Genomic DNA, 25,933 nt, shown 5'->3' on the forward strand with positions numbered 1-25,933 from the left:
TGGATTCTTCATCCTTGGGGGCTTTGAAGACTCAATGGGATAAAGCCTGAGACAACACAGTCTGGACTGCTTTGAGTTAAAAGGTTGGACTAGACGGTATCTGGCAGTCCCTTCCTACTTGAAGAAGTAATGATTAAGGATTTTGTCTAATGGTTTATGTCACATAATGATCCTGCCAACTAGTGCATTTACATTACATTTGCTTTGACAAATGCTCTGTCTTTCATATTTTACATCATGCCCCATTTTTCTGTTAAATTTATTTCCAAACATGCTCTGCATTCCAGAGATTTGAATGAAATTCTTCTTAATCTAGTTTTAAACATCCTTTGTTGTGTTATCCTAATCTGTAGAACCATATTGCCAGTGAAATATGCTGTTATAAATCACTACATAAACATGAAAACTGTTTTCAATGCATTACAGTAAAACATTTCCCAGTAACGGAGTAAAGATTTCATTTTGCTGATTCAGGAGACAGAACCGAGATCTTGATATTTGGAGAGAGGAGAACCCAGATTTCTCCCTTCACAGCAAGGTCATATTGCCCAGGCCTCCTATTTTTCTTTGAAACACAGTCCTGCAATTAAACAAAACCCAGTAACCGAATCAACAACATAACAAAGGCATTGCCAAAAATTAATAAGCTAATCAGTAGTGAGACTTAGAAGCCCATTCCCATGCAGTTATTTGTGCTTCTCCTATATGCTTGAAGACAAGAGGGATGGTGGAGGAGGCCAGGAAAGCTTGTAGGTGGCGTCCCCTGCCGCGGCCCATGCCAAGCCACGGTGCTGCCTGTGCAGTGCTGGCTCTGTGCCCCTCCCTGCCACCTGCCCCCAAACAGAGCCCAGAAACAAACCCTCTGAGCCATGGGTAGATGGAAAAGTCAGAAGGGCTGGGTCTAATGGACAGTGTGACTGCTGTTCGGTTGAACACACGAACTAGAGTTAGGTGGTTTGAAACATGCCAAAACCATCAGGAACTGAGAGCAGCTGATGGAGGCAGAAGTCAAAACCAGAGGGAGTGAGAAATAAGGGCAGATCCTGCATCAGACTTGCAAAGTCCCTGACTAGTCAAACCAAGCTGATTTTGCTTAACAGCTTAGAGCCTATAAAAAGACAAAAAATGAGGGCAGGAGAGCAAAAACAGAAGAGGGAGCGCCTTGACCCAGTAGCATTGAGGGAACAGCACAAGGACATGAGAAACAGTTTATGACCTCTGTTGTCCTGGAGTAGTGCATAACACATAAATCACTCTATCTGTCACTCTGCTTGTCACCCGAGTTCAGCAACCTCAGCCATGCTCTGCAGCCTTCAACAGCGAAGATGCAGCCTGGGTGTGCAGCAGCACAGTTCACCACCCTGGCTGGGCTGGAAAGTCTTGCCATGAGGTGGAAAAAATACTCCCTCTCCCCTGCAGGGGTCCTCACCCACTCACTTTTTTACATGAAGGGATGAGGAGGCTGAAAGGGACCCCTGGATGGCACAGGGCAGCATCCCCGGTGGGCATACCACCTGGGGGCAGGGCACAGCAGCTTGCCGGGTCTCCACTTGACCCTGGTGTTTTCACTCCACATGTGAGGTGACTCGGTGAGCTGAGTGTTTTGGGGAGGATAAGGGGGTTGTTGCTCATGGGCAATGTTTCCAAGTACCTCTACCATTAGCCCCTGTCGCCCTGCTGTGCAGTACAGCCAAGCGAGGTGGCGGTCAGCTGTGCGCATGAGGAGTTTCGTTTCTGCCCTTCATTAAACAATGAGAGGAAAGCTGGCTAGTGTGTAGGAAACGAAACGAAACAAAATTAAACGAAAGGAAAAAGCAATCACGAGTTGAGCCTTGTTTCATATCAAACTGGTTTCGTTTCTCCTGATTTTGTCACAGCATGTAGGCGGAGCCTGTAAATAAAAAAGCAACTGAAGAAGCCGAAAACCAGTTACTGCTTCTCCTTGCTACAGGACACTACACAGGTAGAACTTTATCTTTTCCTTCTTATGAAAGTAGTCATGCAATTTTTTACTGTTATCTTAGTTGCTCTTAATAGTTGCATGTGAGAAGGCTGCATAAGAGTCTAAGGTAAGGGTGGTTAAACAAGGTTGCCAGGAGTAGGGTTTGTTTTCTGGGGGCGGGGGGGGGGGGGGGGCGGCGAGGAGAAAGACATTAGTATTATTTCCTATTTAAAAGGAGACGACTGACAAGCATCTAAATTTTAATCGGAATACCTTTGTTAAAATATGTACTGTGTGGGGGCAGTGTTCAGCAACACAGTCTAACCAGTAGTATTCATGTGTAGCATCATAAGTTTTGTGTTGTTTCATTTTTTTCTGAGAAGACAGCTGGCAATAAACATACAACCCAGAGACCGTGTAACTTGCTCAAATATCCTGAAGGATATGTCAGACAGAAGTCTGTGCACTCCTCTGGCTGAACACAGAGTGAATAAATGCAAGAGCTGTGTGGGTTCAGCACTACAGTTTTGCACTTGAGGTTTGATAGTGGATTTTGTTATCACCCTTCAAGATGCAAAGCCAGGATCATTTGAGGAAAACGAGGCAATTCCTCTTCAGAACCTTGGTGCTTCATGCAGATGTGGTTGTACAGTGCAGTGCTAGGTCTTGTGCCGGGGGAGGTTTCCAACACAAAGGCAGGCAAACGCCTAAAGGAGATTCAAGGAAATCAATATTGAACCGATGACCAAGACAGGGACAGCTCTGTGAGGAGGGAGTTATGAGACTTGCAGTATCAGCATGTCATCCAGGTGTCACGTTCCATGTGGACTCCAGCCAGTTTCAGAAAGACACTTAAAAATTGCAGCTTTTTTTCCCCCTTCCTTCCCATCCCCCTTTCTTTCTCTCTTTCTCTCTTTCTCTCTCTCTCTCTTTCTCTTTCTTTCTTTCTTTCTTTTTCTTTCTTTCTTTCTTTCTCTCTTTCTCTCTTTCTTTCTCTTTTTTTCTCTTTCTTTCTTTCTTTCTTTCTTTCTTTCTTTCTTTTTCTTTCTCTCTTTCTTTCTTTCTTTCTTTCTTTTTCTTTCTCTCTTTCTCTCTCGCTCTCTTTCTCTCTCTTTCTTTCTTCCTTTCTTCCTTTCTTCTCTCCTTCTTTCTTTCTCTCTTTCTTTCTCTCTTTCTCTCTTCCTTTCTTCCTCTCTTTCTTCCTCTCTTCCTCTCTTTCTTTCTTTCTCTCTCTTCTTTCCTTCCTCCCTTCCTTCCTTCTTTCCTTCTTTTTTCATTCTTTTTCTCCTTCTTTCTTTCTTTTTCTTTCTATCCTTCTTTCTTTCTTTCTTTTTCTCTCTTTCTCCTTCCTTCCTTCCTTCTTTCCTTCCTTCTTTCCTTCCTTCTTTCCTTCCTTCTTTCCTTCCTTCTTTCCTTCCTTCTTTCCTTCCTTCCTTCCTTCCTCCTCTTCTCTCTCCTCTTTCTTACTTTCTTTCTTTCTTTCTTTCCTTCCTTCCTTCTTTCCTTCTTTCCTTCTTTCCTTCATTCTTTCTTTTTCTCCTTCTTTCTTTCTTTTTCTTTCTCTCCTTCTTTCTCTCTTTCTTTCTCTCTCTCTCTTTCTCCTTCCTTCCTTCCTCTTCTCTCTACTCTTTCTTTCTTCCTTCCTCCCTTCCTTCCTCCCTTCCTTCCTCCCTTCCTTCCTCCCTTCTTCCCTCCCTTCCTTCCTCCCTCCCTTCCTTCCTCCCTCCCTTCCTCCCTTCCTCCCTTCCTTCCTTTCTTCTTTTCTCTAGTGTTCTCAAGTCTCAGTACACAAAGAAATCACTATGTCTGCACAACACAGTGAGGGGTTGCACCATCTTATCTAAACTTTTTCAGGTCCAGGTGGAAAACAACCAGGTGGCCACAGAAATCCATGCATGTTGATTCCCTCCTCTGCTTACTCTAGGTATCTTTGTCAGCCTGTGTATCTGTGTGCACAGTGTGCTCTCTACTATAGAACTAGCTGTAAACCTAGGTATGTAGTAAGCTATAGCCTTTGCACTAAAACATGTCAAAGTTGTCACTTTTTCTTTTTTTCTTTTTTTTTTTTTTTTTCCAGATTCCTTAAGTCCTAGATGTCAGGAGTCTATCTTCCAAGATTTTTCTTTTTGGTTTTGTTTTGGTGGCCTTACTAAACTATTTTTGCATTTCCTATTATAAGGATGGCTAAAGCTTGCTGTATAACCTATTTCTGAAGGAAATACACATATGTTTAGGAAGCCATACACTAAAACCAGTACATGAATAACTCTGAACACAGCCTAGTGAATATAAATAATAGTGTAAAAGGGGCAGAAATCTTTTCCTGGGCAATATTTAAGTTAAATTAATAATTCATAGGAAGTGGTCATTTCACTAAAATGAAAGGCTGTAGCTATAAAAAATCATAAACTAATCTGGTGGCTTGTGAATATATGTTTGTTGTAGAAAAAGCACTGAGTCCTCATTCAGGGAAGAAAAATCTTGTAATTCATTAGAAGAAAGAGAAAAAAGTCTATACTGAAATATCAAAGAAAGGGGATGTGGAGAAAGATGGGGGAACTGCAAAATGAATACTTATAAGGAAATTCAAGTAGTTCAGTCATCTTTTATTGCTGGTAAAAATTGAGAAGTTTCTCCATAGTTGTTTATTTTTTATTTTGACAAAAAGAGACAAGAATATCTATTAAAAATTACCTTGCTTTATTTAAAAGAAAGGCTGAATAGCAAGCATGGAATTAATCTGTTTTGTTCTAAACTTTACACATAGAAAGGATAACTTATGTTGCATCTGATCATCCTGTTTTGACACCTATTTAAATTAGAAAACCTGTAAACTTAATTCGACAACAACAACAAAAAATAACAGGAAGTTATTTAAAGCAGAAATGCATTTCTCCTAATCCATTTTCCCTAGTGTTTGAGTTAAACAGATAGTGGGTTTGGGAGAAGGAGGTTAAAAAGTCTAGTTTTGAAAAAATACCATTTTGGTTTGGTTTGGTTTGTCTAAATAATTCTCTCTGGAAACCACTCTCCCTGGAAAACACCAAATAAAAACCTCCAATTTCTTCAGTCACCCATAGAAAATATCTCAACAAAACTTTTGCATAAAGGAAAGCAGAACAAGAAAATAAAAATTTTCCTATCTCTCCCTTCTCTAACATCACATCAATCATAGTCTGCTTTTTGGAGAGAGTGAGCTATAGAGGGGGTGATTGAGATACTGAGCTTCTAAAATAGGTGTAAGACTTGCCTCTGACAAGTGTTTCTACCACAAGAGAGGTGAGTTGGCCACATGGCAGACTATGGGTTGATGTGTCCAACTGTCATGGCTGGTGACCAACCCATGTGTTCCCTCTTTGTGCAGACACACAGCCCTGTAATCGTGACCCCAGGTGACTGAAGATAAGCCTTCATACACTCTATCCAACCCTGCCCAGCAGCTGCCACCACTGACTGAGCTTCTTAAAACACCTTTCAGCAAAATATTGAATTGAGGAAAACAAAAAGTGGTATAACTTTTCTTTCCCCGTCCCCTCTCCCCAAAAAAATGTTCTTTACTTTGTGGCAACTTCTTTTTCTGAAAACACAGGGGGGAAAAAAGCATAAGAGAAGTAGGGAGAAGTGTTTCAAGTCTATCCTCTGGAAAGCAATTTTTGTGATTTGAAAAGAGCTGTGGCACTTGATATCTACTGAGGGTTTGAATCAGTAAATAAAAGTGGTGTTTGATTTTTCTCTGTTATGATCACTATTGCAACCTGGAGTCATTCAGTGCCCTGTGTTTGATTTCAGAAGCTGTGCAAAAGAGTGGTTGGACCAGACAGTAATCACTATTTAGTGAAGCACTTACGGACAGCCGGTGTGGTAGGCCAAAAAATCAGCAGGCCATGGATAATGAGGGTCTGAAGTCCAAAAATCATTTTGCAAGAGCTGAAGTTGTCCCAAAGAAAGAAGGTTTTGCATCACCTTCCTCACAACCATCTTCTGAAGCTTTTGCAGTACCTCTCCCACCAGATACAGAAGACAGTGACAGTGGTCCAGTATACAGTGTTTGGGGAAAGCGTACATATGTGCATGGGGACTGGAATGAACAGGATTACAGAAAACAGGATGAGGTAAGGCAGGTACCAGAAGAGAACGTAAATCCTTCTCAGTCTTAACCCAGCGTTTCACTTTATGCCACAAAATTAATTCCCTTATCTCCTTGGGCACTCTGCACTTGTTAAGTCTAAGCAGAGGAGTACTTTTGGGATCAGGGCCAAGCAGTCATTTGTGTAACTAGGAAGACAGATACATGCAATTAATCTACAGGCATAAAAAATACAGGTATAAAAAGGAGAATGGCAACAGCCTAGCAAACAACTTGATGTGCATCATGTATCTGTTTTGTTGGTAACAATTAGAAAATTTTAAATGGAAACCTTAAAATTTAAGATATTTTGTACCTGAGCCTCCGCTACCTTCAACAGAAATATGAAGAAAGGTTAATAATAACCTGTGTTGAATATTTAGCAACAAAACCAGGTTGATTTTAAGTCTGTGTCATAGTTAATGGAGTTCATTGACAATGGTTAAGATTTACTAACTAACAAACATCATAATGAAAATAGTGAGGAGGGGTTACCAGTAAGTTTTTTTTTAACACCTGCCTCCAGTAATGCACGCTGTCTTTCTCATCTTGAAAGAAAAACTTGATCTGGTTGCTTAAATCTGTTTGATAGCCATATTTTCAGAGATAGCTTTCTTAGACAAAGGTTATGGAGAGAAACTTTATATTTTCTTTTCAAAATACCAGACATGGATGTGCCTGGCTCATTAGGGTCTGTAAAATATTGATGTTCTCAAAATTGCATTTCTAAATGGAGCAGTCTGACTGCAATATGGACAGAGGAACTGGGAGAAGAGATCAGGCTAATCTTTATACTTTTTAGCTGGGCATATTTAACAGCAGGTAGAGCAGTTTTGTGAAGGGCTGGAAAATATTCCGATTATTTTCATGAAAATGAAGAGCTTGTGCTAATATCTGGCACATGTATCAAAACCAAAAAATGACAACGATCAGTCATTTAAAACAAATCACTCATATGCACCCATTACCCTAGCCTGAAGTGAGGCAAAGATAGAAGAGCCATGACGACCTGAAAGATTTTAGCCACCTGTTAAGGTTGCTACAGCAGAACGTTTTGGGTGTCTGTGCACAAACTAAATCTTCAAACTTTAAAACAAAGATTTACTAAGCTATTCTGTACTAAATTATCTTATTACTGGGACTAGTCATCATTTGCATACACATACTTCAGTACATCTGTAGATGAGTGGAAGAAAATAGCAATTATTTTAAAAAATAATTTCACAAAGCATAGTTAACAATGAGGTCTCCTTTTAACTTTACCTTTTCAGGATAGCTTACAAAGTTTGGTATTTTTACAAAGGATGGCCATTGAGCCAACTTGGACCGATTTTGTCATGTTTACAGACACCCGTTTGTAACACAGATGTGCAAGGATGCATAGTGATATGAAGTACAGCTTGATGACAGTACGTAAGGGTTACTAGAGAATGATGAGCTGGAAAAGATACTTAAAAGTTTATTTGTGGAAACAACTTATTTTAAAATTATGGAAAATTAATTGTAAGTTTAACTCTAACAGGCAGCAGAGCATACCTTGTACAATCAATATGAGGAAAAGATCCGACCCTGTATTGATCTCATCGACAGCTTGAGAGCTCTTGGAATAGAAAAAGACCTGGCTTTGCCCGCGATCGCAGTGATTGGAGACCAGAGTTCTGGGAAAAGCTCTGTCCTAGAAGCCCTGTCTGGTATTGCTCTTCCTAGGGGAACTGGTAAGAATTCACTTTCTCAGGATTTTGCTTGCATTTCATTTTGATGAGGTGGAAGGTCTTTTTTTTTTTTTTTTCCTTTCTTTTTTTTTGGTCTAGGAGTGGGTAACTCCATGACTGAGACTATATCTAAACTGTGAGACTCCAGGGGACTTTTCAGCTCTGATTTCCAATAGAAGAAATAGATGTGCAGATGGGGCACTGCAGGGTAACTCCGACTTTATACATGTTCTGGGTGGTCAAGAGAATAGCAGTAAGAAGAACATCGTGTAGCCTGCTTGTCCCAAACTGTGGACAGACTGAAAGGAGGGATCATCTGAATCTGTGCATTTCCCAGCAATGATGGCTACAGAAGAGTATCAGTTTTACATGGAAGTCTAGTTTTGAAGTGTGCTTTTGGGGTTGGTTTGGGTTTTTTGAAGGAGGTTTTCTTACAGATACTTTTTTTTTTTTTTTTTAATAAAATTTATATATATATATATATATACACACAAATATCTTTATTTACAAGCATGGGCCTTGGATGTATTTTAAGTCATACTAGATTGTTGGAAGACTTTGCAGCTCAAAAAAATTCACTTTCCAACTCTGTATGTGTGTGTGAGTGTATACACATACATATAGGTTCTCAAATTCTGTATGAGTTGTCAATACCATTGAGTCTTCCAGGCTGGACTTGAGGAAAAGGTTTTCACAGGATGCAGGTGCAGCACTGAAACACAATGTCCAGGGTGGTGCTAACCTACATCCTCAGAGATCTTCAAGACAACTTGTGGCTGGACAGAACCATGGCTGACCTCATCTAGTGCTGGTGTCAGTCCTAGTCTGAGTGGGAAGTCAGATGAGAGCCCTTTTGTCTCTTGGAACATTTCTGTGTCTCTGTATGAACTATTAGGAAACGCAGGCCACACAGTCCATGGCTGTCTATCATGCATAACAACTGCTGAGGGAGTTAACTCTGTCTTTGGAACTGCTGCAGGTATTGTTACTCGATGTCCCTTGGAACTTAAACTGAAAAGAATACCTGCTGACCAGGCATGGAAAGGGAAAATTTCTTACCAGGACATCAGCAGAGAGCTCCAGTATGCCTCTGAGGTGGACAAAGCAGTAAGAGAAGGTGAGTTGAAATGTATTCCCCACTGATTTGGCTTGCTCAATCTCCTCCAAATCCTTTCTTCCCTTGGGCTGAGCAGCAGTCCCCAGACTAACACAGGAATTGTAGACACAAGTGACACCAAAAGCTGAATTCAGAGCAGAAGATGAGGTAACATAATATAGCTCTCTCAAGAGAGCTGTACTTCTTACTGCTTTGGTGCTGAAGGGGATTCATGATGTCCAATAAATGCTTGGGCCGTGTTCTCATCCAGATGCCATCTGCCTGGTTTCAGGAGGTTTTTCGTCAATTTATAAACTTGCAAAGCTATAAAAAGTTTCTGACAGTTCAAAAGCTCATGGAATGTTTGAGGTGTCTGTGGCTGGAAATCCTATTATTTGGCAAAAATTGTGAGAAGGCAGCATGGCAAGCATATGGGCCTTCTGTCAGCTAGAGGGACCACAGCCTCCAGCATTACCCTTCCCATGTCGCAGCTTTACTGTTATGGTATTTCATGCAGTGTGAGAAAACATTTTTCTCACCCAAAGGGTAGTAAGCACTTGCCATAAATTTGAAAGTTGGGTGGTCCTTATTTCCTTGATTAGCACAGCTCTAAAACATTGCTATTCATCCTACTGGTTTTTCATTAGCTTTTCAATATATTAGTTGTGTTTTTTCACGATATCCTTCCAAAACTGGCAAGGCAAGTGGAATGAATGGATTAAGCTAATTACAGAGCTGAAAATCTCCCATGAGAATGACTACAGGGTTTACCTGCTCCTTTGTGCTGTCCGTAATTCTAAAATTATTGCATTATAAGACCTGGGATGAATCACTTGATCTCTCAACCTCACTATCAAAGTGTGAAGAATATAGAATAACACCTAATTTGTCTTTCAAGGCAGTCAATCAATGCCTAAAATGTGTCCTGATGTTGAAGAACCTTTACTGCAACTGCCCAGTATCTCATCTGATCACTTTCATTGTGGTTTATTTACATGTATTTTGTCTCCATAAAGTCCATAAGTATATGCTCTGTAAAACATTGCAGTTCATGTTCCAAAAACACTCCACATATCCATGTATTGCATAATAATTTCCTTAGATTTTTGCTAGATCTGAAAAAAAAATAAGCCTAAAAGAACCTTAGGTGGTAGCAGATACTGTATGATGTCATTGTGTTCAACTTCATTTTCACGCATTTTCTGAAGTTTGTATTCATCACCTTGCTCTTTTCTCCTTACAGCCCAGGATGTCGTGGCTGGTACTAGAGGTGCCATTAGTGAACAACTAATTTCCCTAGAAATTCGGTCCCCAGATGTCCCAGATCTGACATTAATTGATCTTCCTGGAATTGCCAGAGTGGCTGTGGGGGATCAGCCAAAAGACATTGGGGAACAGGTAAAACTCAGTTTCATAGGCTGACCTATGCACAAGGTCACTTCTGTAACCTACCTCATATGCAAGTCTTTGCTATAGGACACTGGAGTAGTTCTGGTGAAGGTACACTAACAAACAGGCCTATTTTTCAGGCCAGGAGTTGCTGATGGGAGTCCAGGATCTCCTGTCCGCTGTATCGTGCAGGAGGGAGCTGCCCACTCTAGCCATGAAGGAGCCACCTCATGTGCCTGGCACAATCTAGCAATGGCAGCAAGGAATAACCCAGCCATGTGGACCCTGAACACAGTGCTGCCCTCCCTGTCCCTCAGCTAGACTGCAGTCTGGAAGCTAGATAAATCCCGAAATGAGTTGTATCTTACCAACTTTGTGATATATATTTGGCAAAGGTGAATACATCTGAGTTCTTGTAAGCCCTTTTGGAGCAAGGCAGCAAATTGGCTCTCATACAGGGTTGAGGCTCTGTCATCCCTTACTTACAGGGCACATCAGAATCAGATCCTTTCTAAATTTTCTCATCCCTTAAGGGATCCCAGCAGACCTTTTTTGAAGTAAACAAAATCTGCATTAAAGTGAAGGGGCTTTCTACTCTTCTTCTGGCTGCTTTTAGAAGAAACACTGGGGAATGTAAATAAAACCCTAGATGGACAAGGCCAGCTGTGAGGGTGATGTGCAGGAGCTGAGTGTATTGTTTATCCTAGAATACCTTTAGATAGGAACGTGGAATAAGAGTAGAACAAACTAAACTAAGCGTGTCAATAAAACTAGACAAGATTAGATTGTCTGGGCTTTACTCACTGGGAGAAGAGTAATTTCATTTCACAATTAGATACCAATCTTTCTATTGTACTCAGAAGAAAGCAGCAGGTGTTACATGATCTGCATATTTCCATCATCCCAAGCAGCCTGCATGCTTCAGAGATGGAGGCTATAGCATTGTAGCATGTCAGAAATTGGGATGGATGGATGGATGGATGGATGGATGGATGGATGGATGGATGGATGGATGGATGGTAGAAAAGAGAGGTGCCTTCATTAAAACTCAGGAGGAAAAAAAAAATAACTTGCTTTGGTATAAGCACAATAAAGCTGTGTGAACCTTTTGCCATAACACACAAACTGTGAGAAACTCTTCTAGTTTGGCATTGAGACATAGGAACAACTCCAACCAGGCATTATGTGTGACTTCTTTTTTCATAAATATTCCAACGAAATGTAAGCCAAATACATTTGTTCTCCTTTCAGAGATCCGGTTTTAGACTTACCAGCATAATCTAGCTTGTTTTTTTCCATGTGTATCTAGACATCAGAACTTGTTTTTCTTACATGTGTTTATTTATGAAATATCTTTAATATTTCCGTAATGAAAGATTATATGCATGAGAGGTTAAACATTACATAACTTTCAGGACAGGCATAGAAACAGTCTAGTCTCCTTCAAGCAAGATATTTGGATTAACCTTGACACAGGAAATGCGGCTGCATTCTTCTGCATTTCCATGACATCTTTTATCATGTAACACTATCCTCAATATATGTAATCAGACAATGGTCATATCCTACATGCAAGAATCTGGTTTCACTGAATTTTGTTACTCCTGTATTCTACTGCAGATCAAAAGACTACTTAAAAAAATTATTGGCTGCAAAGAGACACTCAATTTGGTAGTGGTGCCATGTAATGTGGATATTGCAACAACAGAAGCACTGAAAATGGCTCAAGAGGTGGACCCCAGGGGAGAAAGGACACTAGGTGAGGCAATTTTAAACTACAAGTTGAAAAGAAGTGCAGATCTTCTTTTCCATGAAGGTCTAATATTCTGTATGCCACACCGGATCTGTGAAATTAACTACTAGAAACAGGGAAAGAAAACAAAAAAAAAAAGAAAACAGCATAAATAAACTACTTACAAGCTGGACTTGACCAGCAGCACTAAGAATCCCTCAATTTTGAGTCCTGCTGGCATTCATGTTACGAGTAACTGGAAATTGAAAATATCAGAGTTAGTGGTGGGAAAACTTTGCTGCTGCCTGTTAAAAAGAGTTTGCAAGGCCAAAGGCATGGTCAGAGGCCAACTGCAACGGCAGAGCGTGTTTTACAGCGCCAGGCCCAGGGGCTGAGAGCTTTTTAGGTGAGAGAAAATGAAACAAAGTTGCTTTTTAAAAAACACAGTACATATTCCCACTCTGGCAGCGGGGTGTCCTGCTGCACCTCTCTCACCTTTAACTTGTATATTTGACTAACTTTCTCTCTGGGTAACTACACAGGGATCCTAACGAAGCCTGACCTGGTGGACAGAGGAACAGAAGAGGCTATTGTTAACATAATACGAAACCTGGTCGTCCCCCTCAAAAAAGGTTACATGATTGTGAAGTGTCGTGGGCAGCAGGACATCCACAACAACCTGACCTTGGCCACTGCAATCCATCAGGAGAGAAAATTCTTTGAGAGTCACGAACATTTCAGGTACTTCTTGCAGAAAGGACCTAACTGTAAACATATTAAAGTAATTTCTAAGCTTCCTGTTGACTTACTGAGATTTAAAATAGGGTTACAAACAGGTAGTAATTATACTCGCTATTTCTCATTTCCCATCTACTGTTGCATTTCAGTAAGCCAGAAGAATTTTACATGTCAAATAATCTTTTAAAATGTATTTTGGGTGCAAGTTCAATATATACCTCTCCTTCACCCTGGGAGAAGTGCGGTGAACTTGAGAAGTTCAGAATAGTCTCAAAGAAGTCAAGTTAAGCATATGAGCACTTCAAGTCAAGCACTGAAGTATTTCTGTTTACTGGAAAACATGGTGAGAGATGCTACCTGTGCTGAGGCCACAGTTTTCCCAGATGATGGCTCAGCAGCAAATCAATCATAATATGGAGAACAGCAGATGAAAAGGGTTTTGAATCAGTGTACTTCCCACATGCAGAAATAATACAGCAGTACGTTAATCTGCTGTTAGAAATTGCTATTTTCAGGTGGTTCTTTGCCTCCCTTTGCCTAGCCAGTAGCAGTAGCTATCAAACCACTCTTGCATAAAAGCTGTGGTGCCCAGAGGGTCCTGGGCTGGTGCTGGATCTGTGCTAGTATTCCCTAGAGGGCCCTTTCATTACTCAATTTGTGTAGCAGAAATGTGGAAAAGAAAAAAAAAAAATAAAAAAGAAAACAGACTGGAACATCAGTGCTGCCTTCTTGACCTGCACACACGCTCTATCCAAAATCACCTTTTCCAATTTTTTACAGTATTCTTCTGGAAGAAGGAAGGGCTACCATCCCTCATCTGGCAGAGAAACTCACAAATGAACTTGTGAGACATATTATTGTAAGTTCCAGAGGTTCTGTACTGAACAGTTTCTATCAGTTACTATCTAAAAATAAGTTCAGTCCTTCAGCCTTGGATTGCAAAGTATTTTTTTTTTTCTTTATATGCATAGGTACTACTTAATTATCCTTCAGTCCAGGAATCTGAGAACAAATTGAGCTGAGAGGTATGGAAACCCATGCTCTGTCCTCAGATTTGCCTTTAAACTGAAGATTGGAAATAGGCAAATTATTTAATCTACTTGTGACTCATAACCTCTGCCTTTTCAACGGCAGCCATGATATTTCTTTTTATTTGTGAAGAGCATTGATTGGCTGAGTGACAAGTTACTGCTGTGAGCTTATTAAAGCACAATAATTTATATTCAACTGAAAAGGTCTTGAAAATTTAAAGATGCAATTGTTTTATTATATTACTATACTAATGTAGGTTAAGAAAAAAAAAAATATGTATATATATATACACATGTACCTGTAAGTAATGCATCTTTTTTCCATCAAGTACAGGGAACCTCTAAATTCAGTTCTGAAGGAGAAAAAAAAAATAACGCATTTGTCTAACCTTACTTAAAATAAGCAACTAGACAGTGATGTTCAGTCAGGTATTTCTCAGGACTGGAGGGGTCACTACATTCCCTGCATCACCACCTCCCTGGCACAACCTGTCAGGACACAGTTTTTGGCTCGCAATAGGTGAAATTATGCCCTAGACTGCAGCTACTCTGCCTGCCTTGCAGTGAGGTCCAGCCTAATACCTCAGGGAGATCCTAACCCCATGCCTTTCTCACTTAAGGCCATATTTGCACTTCCATGTTATCCCACTATCACACATGGGATGCATGTGTGATGCATGGAACTCCTAAGAGCTGCAGAGACCATGTGCAAGCATAGGTCACTCTTAGAGGGATTTTGTTTCCTCCAAAACCAGATGTATTCAGCCTACCTAAGTGTCCTTCTTTACTGTCTACCTCCCCAGAAAACTTTGCCAACACTAGAGAATCAAATACGTGAGGTGCTCCATAAAACATTCTACGATCTACAAAAGCATACAAGAGGAACACCCACAACAGAGTCTGAGAAGCTGATTTTCCTCACAGACGTGAGTATCAATATTGGTTTTGTCATAGAGCAGAGTGAGGAGGTAAATATGGGAGTTGCTCACCTAAAGTTAGCAAACAGTCAGCATGGACCATCAGGAAGCTTGCGGCATTTGTCACTTAAGCATTTTGAGAATAACACAGACAAACCTCTGGCAGGGTACACCATACCTGGAAAAATAATGGACTACAAGAGCTCATGGCCCCTTCTGGCAATTTTTTTTTTTCCCTGTGATTATGTGACAAGAGAACTGAACAACAACTCAGCTGATTAGTTGATCGGTCAAAATCAAGCATCTCAGAAAAGGAAAATTTACACTCCTGCCTGCCCAGCATTTTGAAGGATTTCCTTTGTTCACAGCACTCATAATATCATGTGCATTCAAAATACAGTTTGGAAGTCCATCTAAGTGTCTTCTCTTGGGGAGCTCATCCCTCACAGTAAGCTTTCAGCAGGCCAGCAGAGATGTTCATGAAGGTTCATCAGCCTTCAAAGACTTCATAGAACTCCGATCAATTAGAATTTAGTAAATGATTCTAGGAATCCACAGGAAAACAAAACAAAAAATAGTGTCAAGTTCATCCTTCCCTAGTTGTTCTGGCTTTGGAAAAAACAAGATCAAACAAAGCAAAAACAAAATCAGGAGCTAAGAGCATAAAAAGTGCAAGAAAGGGATGTTTCAAATGGACCATGTCCCTTCTTTAATGTCAAATGTCTGTAGATTAATTTAACATATGTTAGTCTGACAAAATGAAACTTTAACACATTCCTTGTTTGTTCTTTAATTCATCACAGTTAATCAGGACCTTTAATCAAGATGTCTCTCAGATAATACGTGGAGAGGAACAGTTGTTTGGAAGTGAAATCAGGCTGTATACAAAAATCCGCAGAGAGTTTCAAGCATGGGAATTGTTTATCCTGGAGTCTACTGAAAAGTGTAAGCATAAAAAACCATCACTTGCAGGTGACCCAAGATGCCATTTCCTTGCTTTTGATTAAGATACAGCATCATCAACAGGTTGTTTCAAGAAAGTGAAAATCAAAATCTGCTGTAGTGTTAGGCAAGTTATGCTTTGGTCCTTAGGGACAAAGACCCAGATTGTGTTAAATGCTGGAAAGATCAGTGGATGTCTCTCTTCTCCCAGAAAAGCAACAAAAGCAAGACTCTGAAGCCTGGCAGAGAACCAGCTGGTGATTCTCTGAACCGTTCTTCTAAATAACAGCAACAAAACTGATAATAATACATAGTGTTTCAAAAAGATTGACCCAGTTTCAAAGCAGTATATTTTACTACGACAGCATGTCACAATTACATAAAAAATTACAAATGGCTTAATGAGTTATCATTTAGTAATCATTCGTAACTCTATGCCCCACCCTTTCAAGTGAGCAGTTTGTGGTTGCAGAGACAGTGATTTCAAATTGGGTCCATCTTTTTGAAACACCTTGTATATTTTCATTTACAACAATTATGTTACTATTATTGTTATTATTATTAGGAGTGTTTTAGAATTTTCATAGAATTATAGAATCGTTTTGGTTGGAAAAGACCTTTAAGACAATCAAGTCCAACCATCAACCTAGCACTGTAAAGTCCACTTCTAAACCATGTTCTTAAGAATTTCATCTATGCATCTTTTTGCCTTTTTTGTCCTACATTAGCTCTTGTCGAATGTGTGGAGAAAGCAATTCTGAGCTCAAAAAAATGACAGCCTTGTAAAGAGTACCCCTTTTTTTGCATCACCCACCTTGCTAATTGCTTAACTGAACTCAGTTCTAAACTGAGTCGCAGGGTGACACATGCACATGAAACTCTGCTGCAAGCTCAACATCTTTTGCAGCATCTTTTTCACATCCCTCAGAGACCCCATCATTTGCTCTTAGAGACGAAATAGCATCAGCTGCTGGTCAAGGAATAGCTCTTGAAACAAGTTCTCTTAGTCCTTGATGCACACCTATGTCAACATCATTAGTGACTCTAAAATGATACATACAAATAGGCTGCAAAGGAGCTATCAACCAGATACATATATATATATATATGTATGTGAAGAAAACCAGAGAGACAGACATTGGCATATATCAGTGTCTCTTATGTCCCATCCATGAGATACCAATCAACATGATTTCATGGAGGGGAATAAAAGAGTAAGACAATGAAGGTGCAAATAAATAGATGTAAAAATGGCAAAAAGCACCAGCAGAAGGATACATCTTCTTCAGAGGACAAAGAGCAGCTGAGTGGCAGAAGACATACAGGGCATCGTATGGCATCTGAACTACAGTACCGAGCCCTCTGGGCACTTTTGTATTATCTCCATTGATTTAAACTAATATGTCCAGCTTCACAATAGGATCAGATAAGCAGCACACAGCTGCAGAGTAAATTCACTCACATAGCTAGAAGTAGCCTTAGCAAGTCCTTCCTCAATTAAAAGCATTGTTATTAGCCACCGCTAGGATTTCTGAAAGTACAGATTATTCCGTTTAACTTCTGCTTTCTTATAATGAATTAAAGTAATAAAAATAGCAAATACTTTGGATACCTGAAGCCTTGAACTTTCTGTTGTAAAGCTGAAAAAAGTTCTTGTGGCCATGCTACAGCTTTGCACTACCTTAACTGTAAAGGTACATATTGAGACTCTCAACGAGAGGCTCAGCAATTACTTCTTTTTTTGCTTTTTGTCTCTTTTGTTTGTTTGTTTTTGTTATTATCCAGTCATGAGCTTATCTATCTGAATGTTTGAATTGAATGTATTCATGTCTTGACTTCAGTTTCTACATGTTCACTTGATCCATGATTCACAAATTTGACCCTAAAACAGATCAATATCAAAACCTTTCAAAGCGCTGAGAAACACATCTTTGCCTGAATGTGTAAACTAATTCCAGGGGCAATATCTCATTTAAGATGGCAAATTTCTATAATGTTAACAGTGAAATATTGATTGTGATATTTTAAATAAAAATTGCTAGACAACAGTACATTCCCTGAAATAAGACTATTTAGTGAGTTTGGGTTTTTTTATTTAGTTCTGAAGGGACTGGTAGTGGCCACTTCTGTGAGAGGCAATTTGAAGGGATATTTTTGAGCCCTATTATCATTTCTGGATTGCTTTCTGTCAGTTAGATGCTTGATTTGGTGTGTGAGGTGGTTCACTCACAGAGTCGTAATGTGTGATAGCTCTGTTCTGTAGTAACAATATTTCTTGAAAGGTCATCTCAGTAGTTGTTCTTCTCAAGAGCTTTTCAAAGAGAAGAAATAGACTTCTCTCTTAAATCTGGAATTTGTAAATTGAGTGACTTAGTAGTAAAGTGATGTCATTTTAATATTACAGTTAAAAAAAATGTACCAAGTAAAGCATGGAAATACGAAGACCAGTATCGTGGACGGGAGCTCTCAGGTTTTACCAATTTCAGGACATTTGAGGACATTATAAAAGAGCAAATCATAGAACTGGAGGAGCCAGCCATTGCGATACTGAACAACGTGATGGGTATGTCTCACAGACCACATGAAGCTTTCACATGGGAGACGCTGGTGTGCCTGGCAATTTTTTTTTTCTGGGATAAGTTGATGTGTTTACTGCTGGAGCAAGAGCTTCAGCCAGGGTACTTCAGAGTGGAAAGTGAATCTGATTAAGCCCGGGGGCTTGCTTCTTCTCTAGAGTCTCCAATCTCTACACATGGTCTCCAGACTTTGTTAATACTTTTCCTAGTGGCTCGTGGAAGGGAGTTAGATAGTAATGGTAATAAATAACACAATAAAGAAAGAGCATCATAGAAGTACCTGGTATCAGCCAAGTGGTTTGGTATTCCCAAGCCCAGGGAGGGGTATTCACAAACTTGAACCGGGAAACCAGATTCTTTGTCAATTCTTTGTATGAAGTTGTATGTATTACACAGCAGCTCCTGGTGCTGGGGGAAAGGCTGTATAATTCATCCAGTAAAAAGCATCAAAGGAAAAAAAGCATGTCACAATCCTAGCCCTCCTCTGTTTGCCTTGCAAGGCAGCTACGGTATCTGCCAGACTCAGTGCTCTGTATTATATGTGCTAACCCCTCTTCCTGGGCACGCCACTCAGAGGGGGAGATGCAGATGTGTTTACATGGCCAAGTGATGACACATCTGGTCAAACAGGACTGTAAGCACAGAACTTGCTTTATCAAAGAAATACCAGAGATATTCAGTCTCTCAGGTGATAAGTGGTTACAGAGGGTCTTTAATGCTCACACTCTGGGACACAGACATCTAAACGCCTACATTGTGTTGGTAATAAAGGCATAGCACATCAGTACAGCTGCTCAGCTGTTTCTGGATGAATACAGAAAATTAGTAGTTTTCCCAAGTCTTATACTAACAATAGCTTAGAAACTTCAATTGCTTCCTGACTTTCTTTTGTCTATGTGTTCTTCCCTCAGGCCTGGTTGAAGATAGATTTGTGGAGATCGCTAAACTGCATTTTGCTAATTTTCGCAATCTGAACAGAGCTGCTAAGGTGAGAGACTGCCTATAACCTAAGACAAGACAAGAGCAAGACGGAATGGCACTTGCAAATACAGCTGTGCTTACAGTACCTATCCCACTGTATTATCTTATGCGAGCATGGGATTTCTTGCAGGCCTGCGGTTTTTGTAAAATAAGGAAGAGTTTGAAAAAAATAGCATGTTTATAATGGCACTAATGAAAGTGCGTTGTGCCTGTCGGTACAACTTTGACTAGATCCGAAACATACATTCCTCATTCATTCTGGTTACATTCTTGGTGCATACCACATAATGCAAAGAAAACCTGGTATGGCTGCCTTGAAGAGTTTATCATTAATTTCAAATTTAAGTCCTGCAATGTAAGCATGTGGGTAGCCTTAGTGCTTTTCCCTCTCTGAAAGGCAAGCCAGCATGTCAGACAGTGCAGCAATTTCATCTTTGATAACTGGGAGCAGCAAACAAGCTGAAGATCACTCAACCATGAGAGAGAAAATGACTGTTCACAGTTTGGGGACTTGCCTGTTTTGGTTTGGAGTTAAATGATATGGATGTCACTGAAGACCTTTTCTCAGAAAGAGTTTTGGGGAAGAGATGAGAAGCAATGGTGGACAGCCAGGAAGCAGAGTCCGCTCACAGGGTACTGCTTCAAAAGGAAACTTAAAGGTGAATGTGAGTGAAACAGATGGTTTGCTGCTTGGCTTGCACAGCCAAACCTTACTGAGCTCCCACACCAACCAGACAGCAAGCAAATAAGCTAGTACATCAAACACAGAGGTGTTCAGAGAGGGGTCTTAGGCATAATACACTGAGAGGAATGAAGAGGGAGGAAGTTTCAGTAGACACTGAAGATGAGGAAAAAGGATGGGATGTTTTCTTAGGGATGCTAGGAAAGCATTTTAAGAGAATTTGAAGATGACTGAGGGTACTTTGCTGCCTCCACAGACTTTTAGATGAAAGTATCAAAAAGACCAGAAAGCATTAGAATACTGCAATCAAAGCGCCAGACAGGGAGGGGTTACCCAGGGTTGGCTTACTGACAACAGACAGAAGACTGCAGTTTGTGAGAAGGACAGGAGGTGCAATGGAGTTCACATCAGTGCCTGCTGCCACTGCCTACTGTGACAGGGAGACACAAACAAAATGCATGCAAAAAATGAGGACAGGCTGCAGGTCTGGCCATTGCTACTTTTTCTGATCCAAATACCAGGTTTTGATGGATCTCACTCATGTTTAGGGAAGGGACAAAACCACCACGTTTTTCTGCTCTTTCACAACAGAGGAACCAGAATCTAAAGCATTACTTCGTGTTTCCAAGAACCCATGTGGGATTACACTGGGCTGCCACAAGGACTGTTGAACATTGTTCCCACCTTGTCATTCCCTGGGGACACTGCTAAGCACAAGTACCTTTGCAAAGGAAGGAAATGCCTGAGACTTTGTTGTTCTTTTCTTTTCCTAGACCAGAATTGAAAGTATTAGAGAGAAACTGGCAGCAGAAGCTGAAAAACGCATCCGGATCCAATTTAAAATGGAGAGAATTGTATACTGCCAGGATGACATTTACACTGATGATTTAAACTCTGTTAAGGAAGAAAACACCAAAGCTGGTAGTGGGAAAGAGTTTAAGTTTGGACCTGTTTCAAATCAAGAGCCCACCTTTGTCCAGGAAATTGTTGCTCACACAAAGGCCTATTTTCATGTAAGTTTACAGACTACAGTACTTCCGCACCCTGAATGCTATAGCATATACCCCTCATCCACATCTCGCTGTAGTCTACATGAGTCTTTCATACAATACTGCTATGCAGGGAAGAGTAGCCAGAGGGTGTCTCTTGTCCAGGTATACATGTAGTTTCTATACAAATTAATTGGAGCTTCTGACCAGTGATGAAAATGCCAGGACAAAGCTGATCTGACGGGCTCTTGTGAGCACAGTCCCTGGGGAGAAGCAGTTGCACACTGTGGGATCTGGTCATTAGAAAAGCCTGCAGGCTGTTCAAATGACAACTAGCTCCTGAACTACTTGTCAACTACTCCCCAGCTGGCATGGCTCCCTAATGTGGCTGCCCCTTGCCCAGGGAACATGCCATTGGCAAGTAAGTCCTCTTCTCACCCTCCTCCAGCCTTTCATGGAGAAGGGGTGACTCCCAGCTGCCTACAAGGCCCACGCCACTACAATACTCTCTTGCTGGCTTTCCTACAGGAACAAGAGTTCGGGGGAGGAAAGGACAGCCATTTACCAGCATAGAGGAGAGAACAGGATGGGGAAGAATCCTCAGTCCTGTAACTAGAAATTATTGTTTTTCAGTTGATGGCAAGTCCCCTTCTCCAGAAAAGAAAGTAACAGTCCTAGGACTGCTTTCCCTCACTGCAAGTTTGTTTCATGGTTTTCAAATGACACTGGTTTCCACAAACTTAACAACATTGTATAAAGCACTTCTGCATTTGCCACAGCCTCTGAGAGCTCAGGTCGGCCTCAAGACCCTCTGCAGACTCCTGCTGACAGCAGAAAGTGGTGTCAGTCAGCAGTTTGCAGTCAGATCCTAGACTAATGTGGCAGGAGGAGCAATAAGTAAAACATTAAGTTAAAATGGATTCAGATATCCATAGAGATCAGAGCACATAGGCTGTATTGCAGATAGCTCCATAGAAGTCTCTGAAGACAAATGAGGTGTTTTAACAAAGACTTATGTCAAAGAAAGACAGCAAAGAGACCACACAGTGTCAGGATTTGCTTTTGATCTTTGTTTTGTAAAACTCCATCAGAAAGCAACAAGTGTAGTATTAATAATGCAGTGAGGTAGGTAGCAGTTCACCTTGAACTTCAGTTGCAAGGTTTTGACAAATTCCTGCGCTTAAATGCTCAGGCTGCTCAGTCTGGTTAGGAGAAATCAGAGAGCAGGAGACAAAGGCAGAACTGAATAAGCTCTTCCCTGCTGCCTTGCTGTACTCTGCTATAACACAAATGTCTTAGTTGCTAGTTACACATTTTTTGTAAATTCCCTGAGCGCTATTTTCAGCAATAAGAAATGCCAGGGCATCATGTCTCCATGGGACTTTTGCATGGCCAAATACACTTTGGATGAGATGGAAACTCATAAATGTCCACGGCCCTTAAGAATGGCATGCATGAACCTATCTCACCTATGGCATACCTGTCAAGATTCTGGGTAGAGTTGGCTCCAGAAAAACACCCGTATTTAAAGCACCTAGGCTTCCTCCAGCCAGGGTCAGTACTGCCTAGAGAACTAGCAGGCTCAGTAAGTGCTCTAGCTTACTCAGCTGAATTGCTTGCTACTACCTAGACCTCCACAAAGAGTCGTCTTAGGTATTTTCACCTTGAGCTCAGCTCCATCCTTGTTTGTGAGAGATTTTCAGTCACTGAGCTCCAGAAGTATCTAAAGCCAGAAACACCTTAGACGTTTCTGGAAATTGACTGCCTAAACCCTGTAGGACCTACAAATCAAAAGTGCCTCTATCTGGTCTTCCCACTTCTGTTTTCAAGTCATGTGCCACAAAAAGAAAGGAAGACAGCACCTCTGAATTTTAGCCAGTTTCTCAGGCATAAGTGCTCACCTGGCACCAGAAGGCCTGGAGGGAGCTCCCTCCCAGTGTTGGAGAGGTTTTGAACCTCTCATTGCCCAAGAGCACGAGCTGAGCAACCAAGTCCTGCAGATGTCTCTGGGGAAAGGGCGTCCCAAGCTCTTCTAGGTCCATCTGTTTAAGTTTGCACAGATAACTAAGATCAAATAGTTTGTCAGGTTAAAGAGATAATTTTCTCATTGAGGTATTAATAGATGTAATGTAGACACAGCGTAGTCTCACTGTTGCTGAAGACATTTTCCCTTTAAGGCTAAAGCTTACTCCAAAGCTGTCTTACACTTTAAAGGACAATCATATTGTTAGAATACCATCTAAATACAGGAACTTACCACCTTTAGGAAAAAGCACTGTTTGATATCTCGTACCATAACATATTGCTAGTGTTCAGAGAAGACAGATTTGACACCAGAAGTTGTTCACAAGTACTATCCATCAGGTATGTCCTCATACAGCTCTTACCAACGATAGGTTGCAGAGCTAAGCAAAGAACAGCCTGCCTTGGGTTTAGATCACAGAGGAAAAAAATGCAATAGCTGACATTCCAGTAACTCATAATTTTTAGATCTTTAGGCACAAAATAGACTAATGGCAAATATATTTTATTTCCTGGAAGAACTCACTTCTTGAACAGTAGCTCAATAACATTTTAAAAATATGCTGTCACTTTTCAACAGGTTACCTATATCCCCTTCCTTTTGTAATTACTTTCAGGAAACAATTCTTCCGCCTTTTTTTTTCCCCTTCTTGTAGGGAGCAAGTAAACGCCTCTCCAATCAAATACCTCTCATCATCCTGTCCTCTGCCCTTCATGACTTTGGGGAGAACTTACAGATTGAAATGTTGCATCTTTTGCAAGAAAAAGACAAGTTAAATCATCTTCTTCAGGAGGACGGTGAAGCTGCTAAACATAGAAACTACCTTAGTCAACGAGCTAATCGTCTCACCAAAGCCATCCAATACCTGAGAGACTTCACCGCGCTGTAGAGTTCTTAATTTTTCAGAAGTATTCTTCTGCTCTTATTTTCTAGAATTAATGAAGAACTTAATAAAGTGCCCTAAAGATGCAATGTCAGCACAGAGCTTTAATACTCATTTGTAGTGTTCTATTTTGCTTCATTTTCCATAATCATTTGCACATAAACACCTGCCCTTATGTAAAGTGCTCCACTGGAGGAGTTGTGATTAAATAAATGTTATCCCATGTTATCTGATGATTATGGTTTGTGATTTATGTTTTTTTAAATGAGGATGAGGGCTTTCAGCTGTATAGCCCACAAATCCTAGAAATCAAATTATCTAATTTTCCTAGATGAAGTTTACTTCACAGCCCTAACAATCACTCGCTTCCCTTTGTGTTTTTGCCTATTTTGTTGTCCTCCTGGCCATTGCCTGAACAATGACTGTGCAAGGTGTCACCACAGTTAAGTCCCATCCCAGTAGGTACAGATTGCACACAACAGGCATGAAACAGTTCCAGCCTAGAGGGAAAAGAAAGTCAACTCCACAGGATGCCATAGGGGCTGTTACTCCTTTTTCAGTTCTCTGATTTTCACAGAAAGCAGAGAAAGAGATTCTTTCTTTTGGATACCTGAAATGTTGGGACTGATGAGCTGTTCACTAGATGGCAGGATTTGAATGTTCAAAAGGGATTATATCAGCCAGGATGTTAAACATTAAGGAGAGTGTCTCAGCATGTGGCTTGCTGCCTTTCTCCTTCTGTTCCCCAGGGCAAGGAGAAACTTTCCAAACCATATTTTGTTTCATGGAAGCCACTGCAAAATAAAATCCTGCACACTGTATTCGTGACATTGAACCTGTGAGAAATACAGTTGTGATTCGTGCTAAGATGTTTAATGTTTACAGATATAACCAAATGAGGCACAGGCTCTGAACCTGGAAAAAGGAAAAGGTGGTTAAGTTCTATGTAAAAAGTTATGAAACTTGCTTATGAAGTTATATTGACAGAGGGAACTAACATTTTAAGGGTTAATTAAACGTATAATGAGTGCCTACTAACGAACTAACACTTTAAGGCTTAGCCACACAATAAATGCTTAGTTTAGAGCTTTATGTTAAGAAGAACAGAACCCCATCGAATGCCAAGATAAGAAGTTTTACTGCACCTAGCTGTAAACTTGAGGAGACAAGATAACGAAGATTTACAGCAAAAGGGGGCGCCAGTCTGGTTTCAATCGACTTGGCAGCTTGGGTCCCAGTCAATTCAACATAATGGGCCAAAGGTAAAAAGTTCACTGTGACAAGGCTGAAGGAGCCTTCATCCAAAGACCCTTCCCCAAATTCACCAAGTGGCACTGCGCAGGCACAACAGGGGAGGGTCTATGGAAATGGTTATCTGAGACTCATTTTAATCAGAAGTGGGGAAAGGTTATGAATATGTATAGGCGTTCCTGGGGTCATTATGAATATGTAGTACCTTACTGTATTTAAGCACACTTCTTATTGTTAGAAGGTGTGCGTGTTGGGCGGAGTGAATCCCCCACACACCCAGCGCTGTTTTGCTTATGCTCTAATGAACACGTGTTTAAGGAATACAAGGAATTGGATTAGATGTTGTTTATCCATAGAAAAAATGTAAGTTATTTATTTCAAACCCTTGTGGGTCCCTTCCAACTCAGGACATTCTGTGATTCAATGACATCTTTCATATGGATGATTAATTTTAACAAGCAAAGCTGTGCTTTATGTAGCAAAAGTGATGCCTTCATTCAGGTAAAAAAACCAAAACAAAACAAAACACAAACCACGGTGTCCGTACCAGTGTGATGTAGTAATGTCCAGGATACTTAGAAGAGAAGCCTTTTCTTCAGGCTAGAAATGACAGAAAGTGTTTGCCCCTCTGACATAAAACTACAGCAGCAGAGAGCCAACTTCTGTGGCACAGTGTTCACCCTGGTACAGCATACAGCTTTCTTAACCCTGTTCAGCACTACAGCCAGTTTTCCACATTTCAATATACTGTCTTGCTACTATTGACTTGCAGTGCTGCAGGTCAGAAGCCAAAAAAAAGAGCCTGATAACAACTTATTTAATTTCTATTTTGAAAGTATTTTAAACTTGTTGACTACCTGATGGTATCCCCCAAGGCACCCTTGATGCTCATGTGCTGTTGAAAACACCCTCTGTCTCACACC

The 25,933-nt window shown here is 40.6% G+C and overlaps 1 protein-coding gene across 2 annotated transcripts; it reads left to right on the forward strand.

The window, feature by feature from the left end:
- The first annotated feature begins 1,583 nt into the window (after positions 1–1,583).
- On the forward strand, positions 1,584–23,992 carry LOC102087856 (interferon-induced GTP-binding protein Mx-like). Of its 2 annotated transcripts, XM_065068504.1 has the most exons (15): positions 1,892–1,963; positions 5,307–5,451; positions 5,732–6,054; positions 7,591–7,783; positions 8,760–8,897; positions 10,120–10,274; positions 11,886–12,024; positions 12,540–12,738; positions 13,516–13,594; positions 14,570–14,692; positions 15,487–15,628; positions 18,030–18,188; positions 19,113–19,189; positions 20,638–20,877; positions 23,532–23,992. In XM_065068504.1, exons 3-15 carry the CDS (start codon positions 5,827–5,829, stop codon positions 23,763–23,765), a joined length of 2,106 nt encoding a protein of 701 aa, XP_064924576.1. In that variant the 5' UTR covers positions 1,892–1,963; positions 5,307–5,451; positions 5,732–5,826; the 3' UTR covers positions 23,766–23,992. The 2 variants fall into 2 exon arrangements, with proteins under 2 accessions (XP_021138259.2, XP_064924576.1); XM_021282584.2 differs by lacking the exon at positions 5,307–5,451 and having other exon boundaries at positions 1,584–1,963.
- Positions 23,993–25,933: the final 1,941 nt, after the last annotated feature.

Source organism: Columba livia, chromosome 1 (assembly GCF_036013475.1).
Source record: "Columba livia isolate bColLiv1 breed racing homer chromosome 1, bColLiv1.pat.W.v2, whole genome shotgun sequence".
NCBI lineage: Eukaryota > Metazoa > Chordata > Aves > Columbiformes > Columbidae > Columba > Columba livia.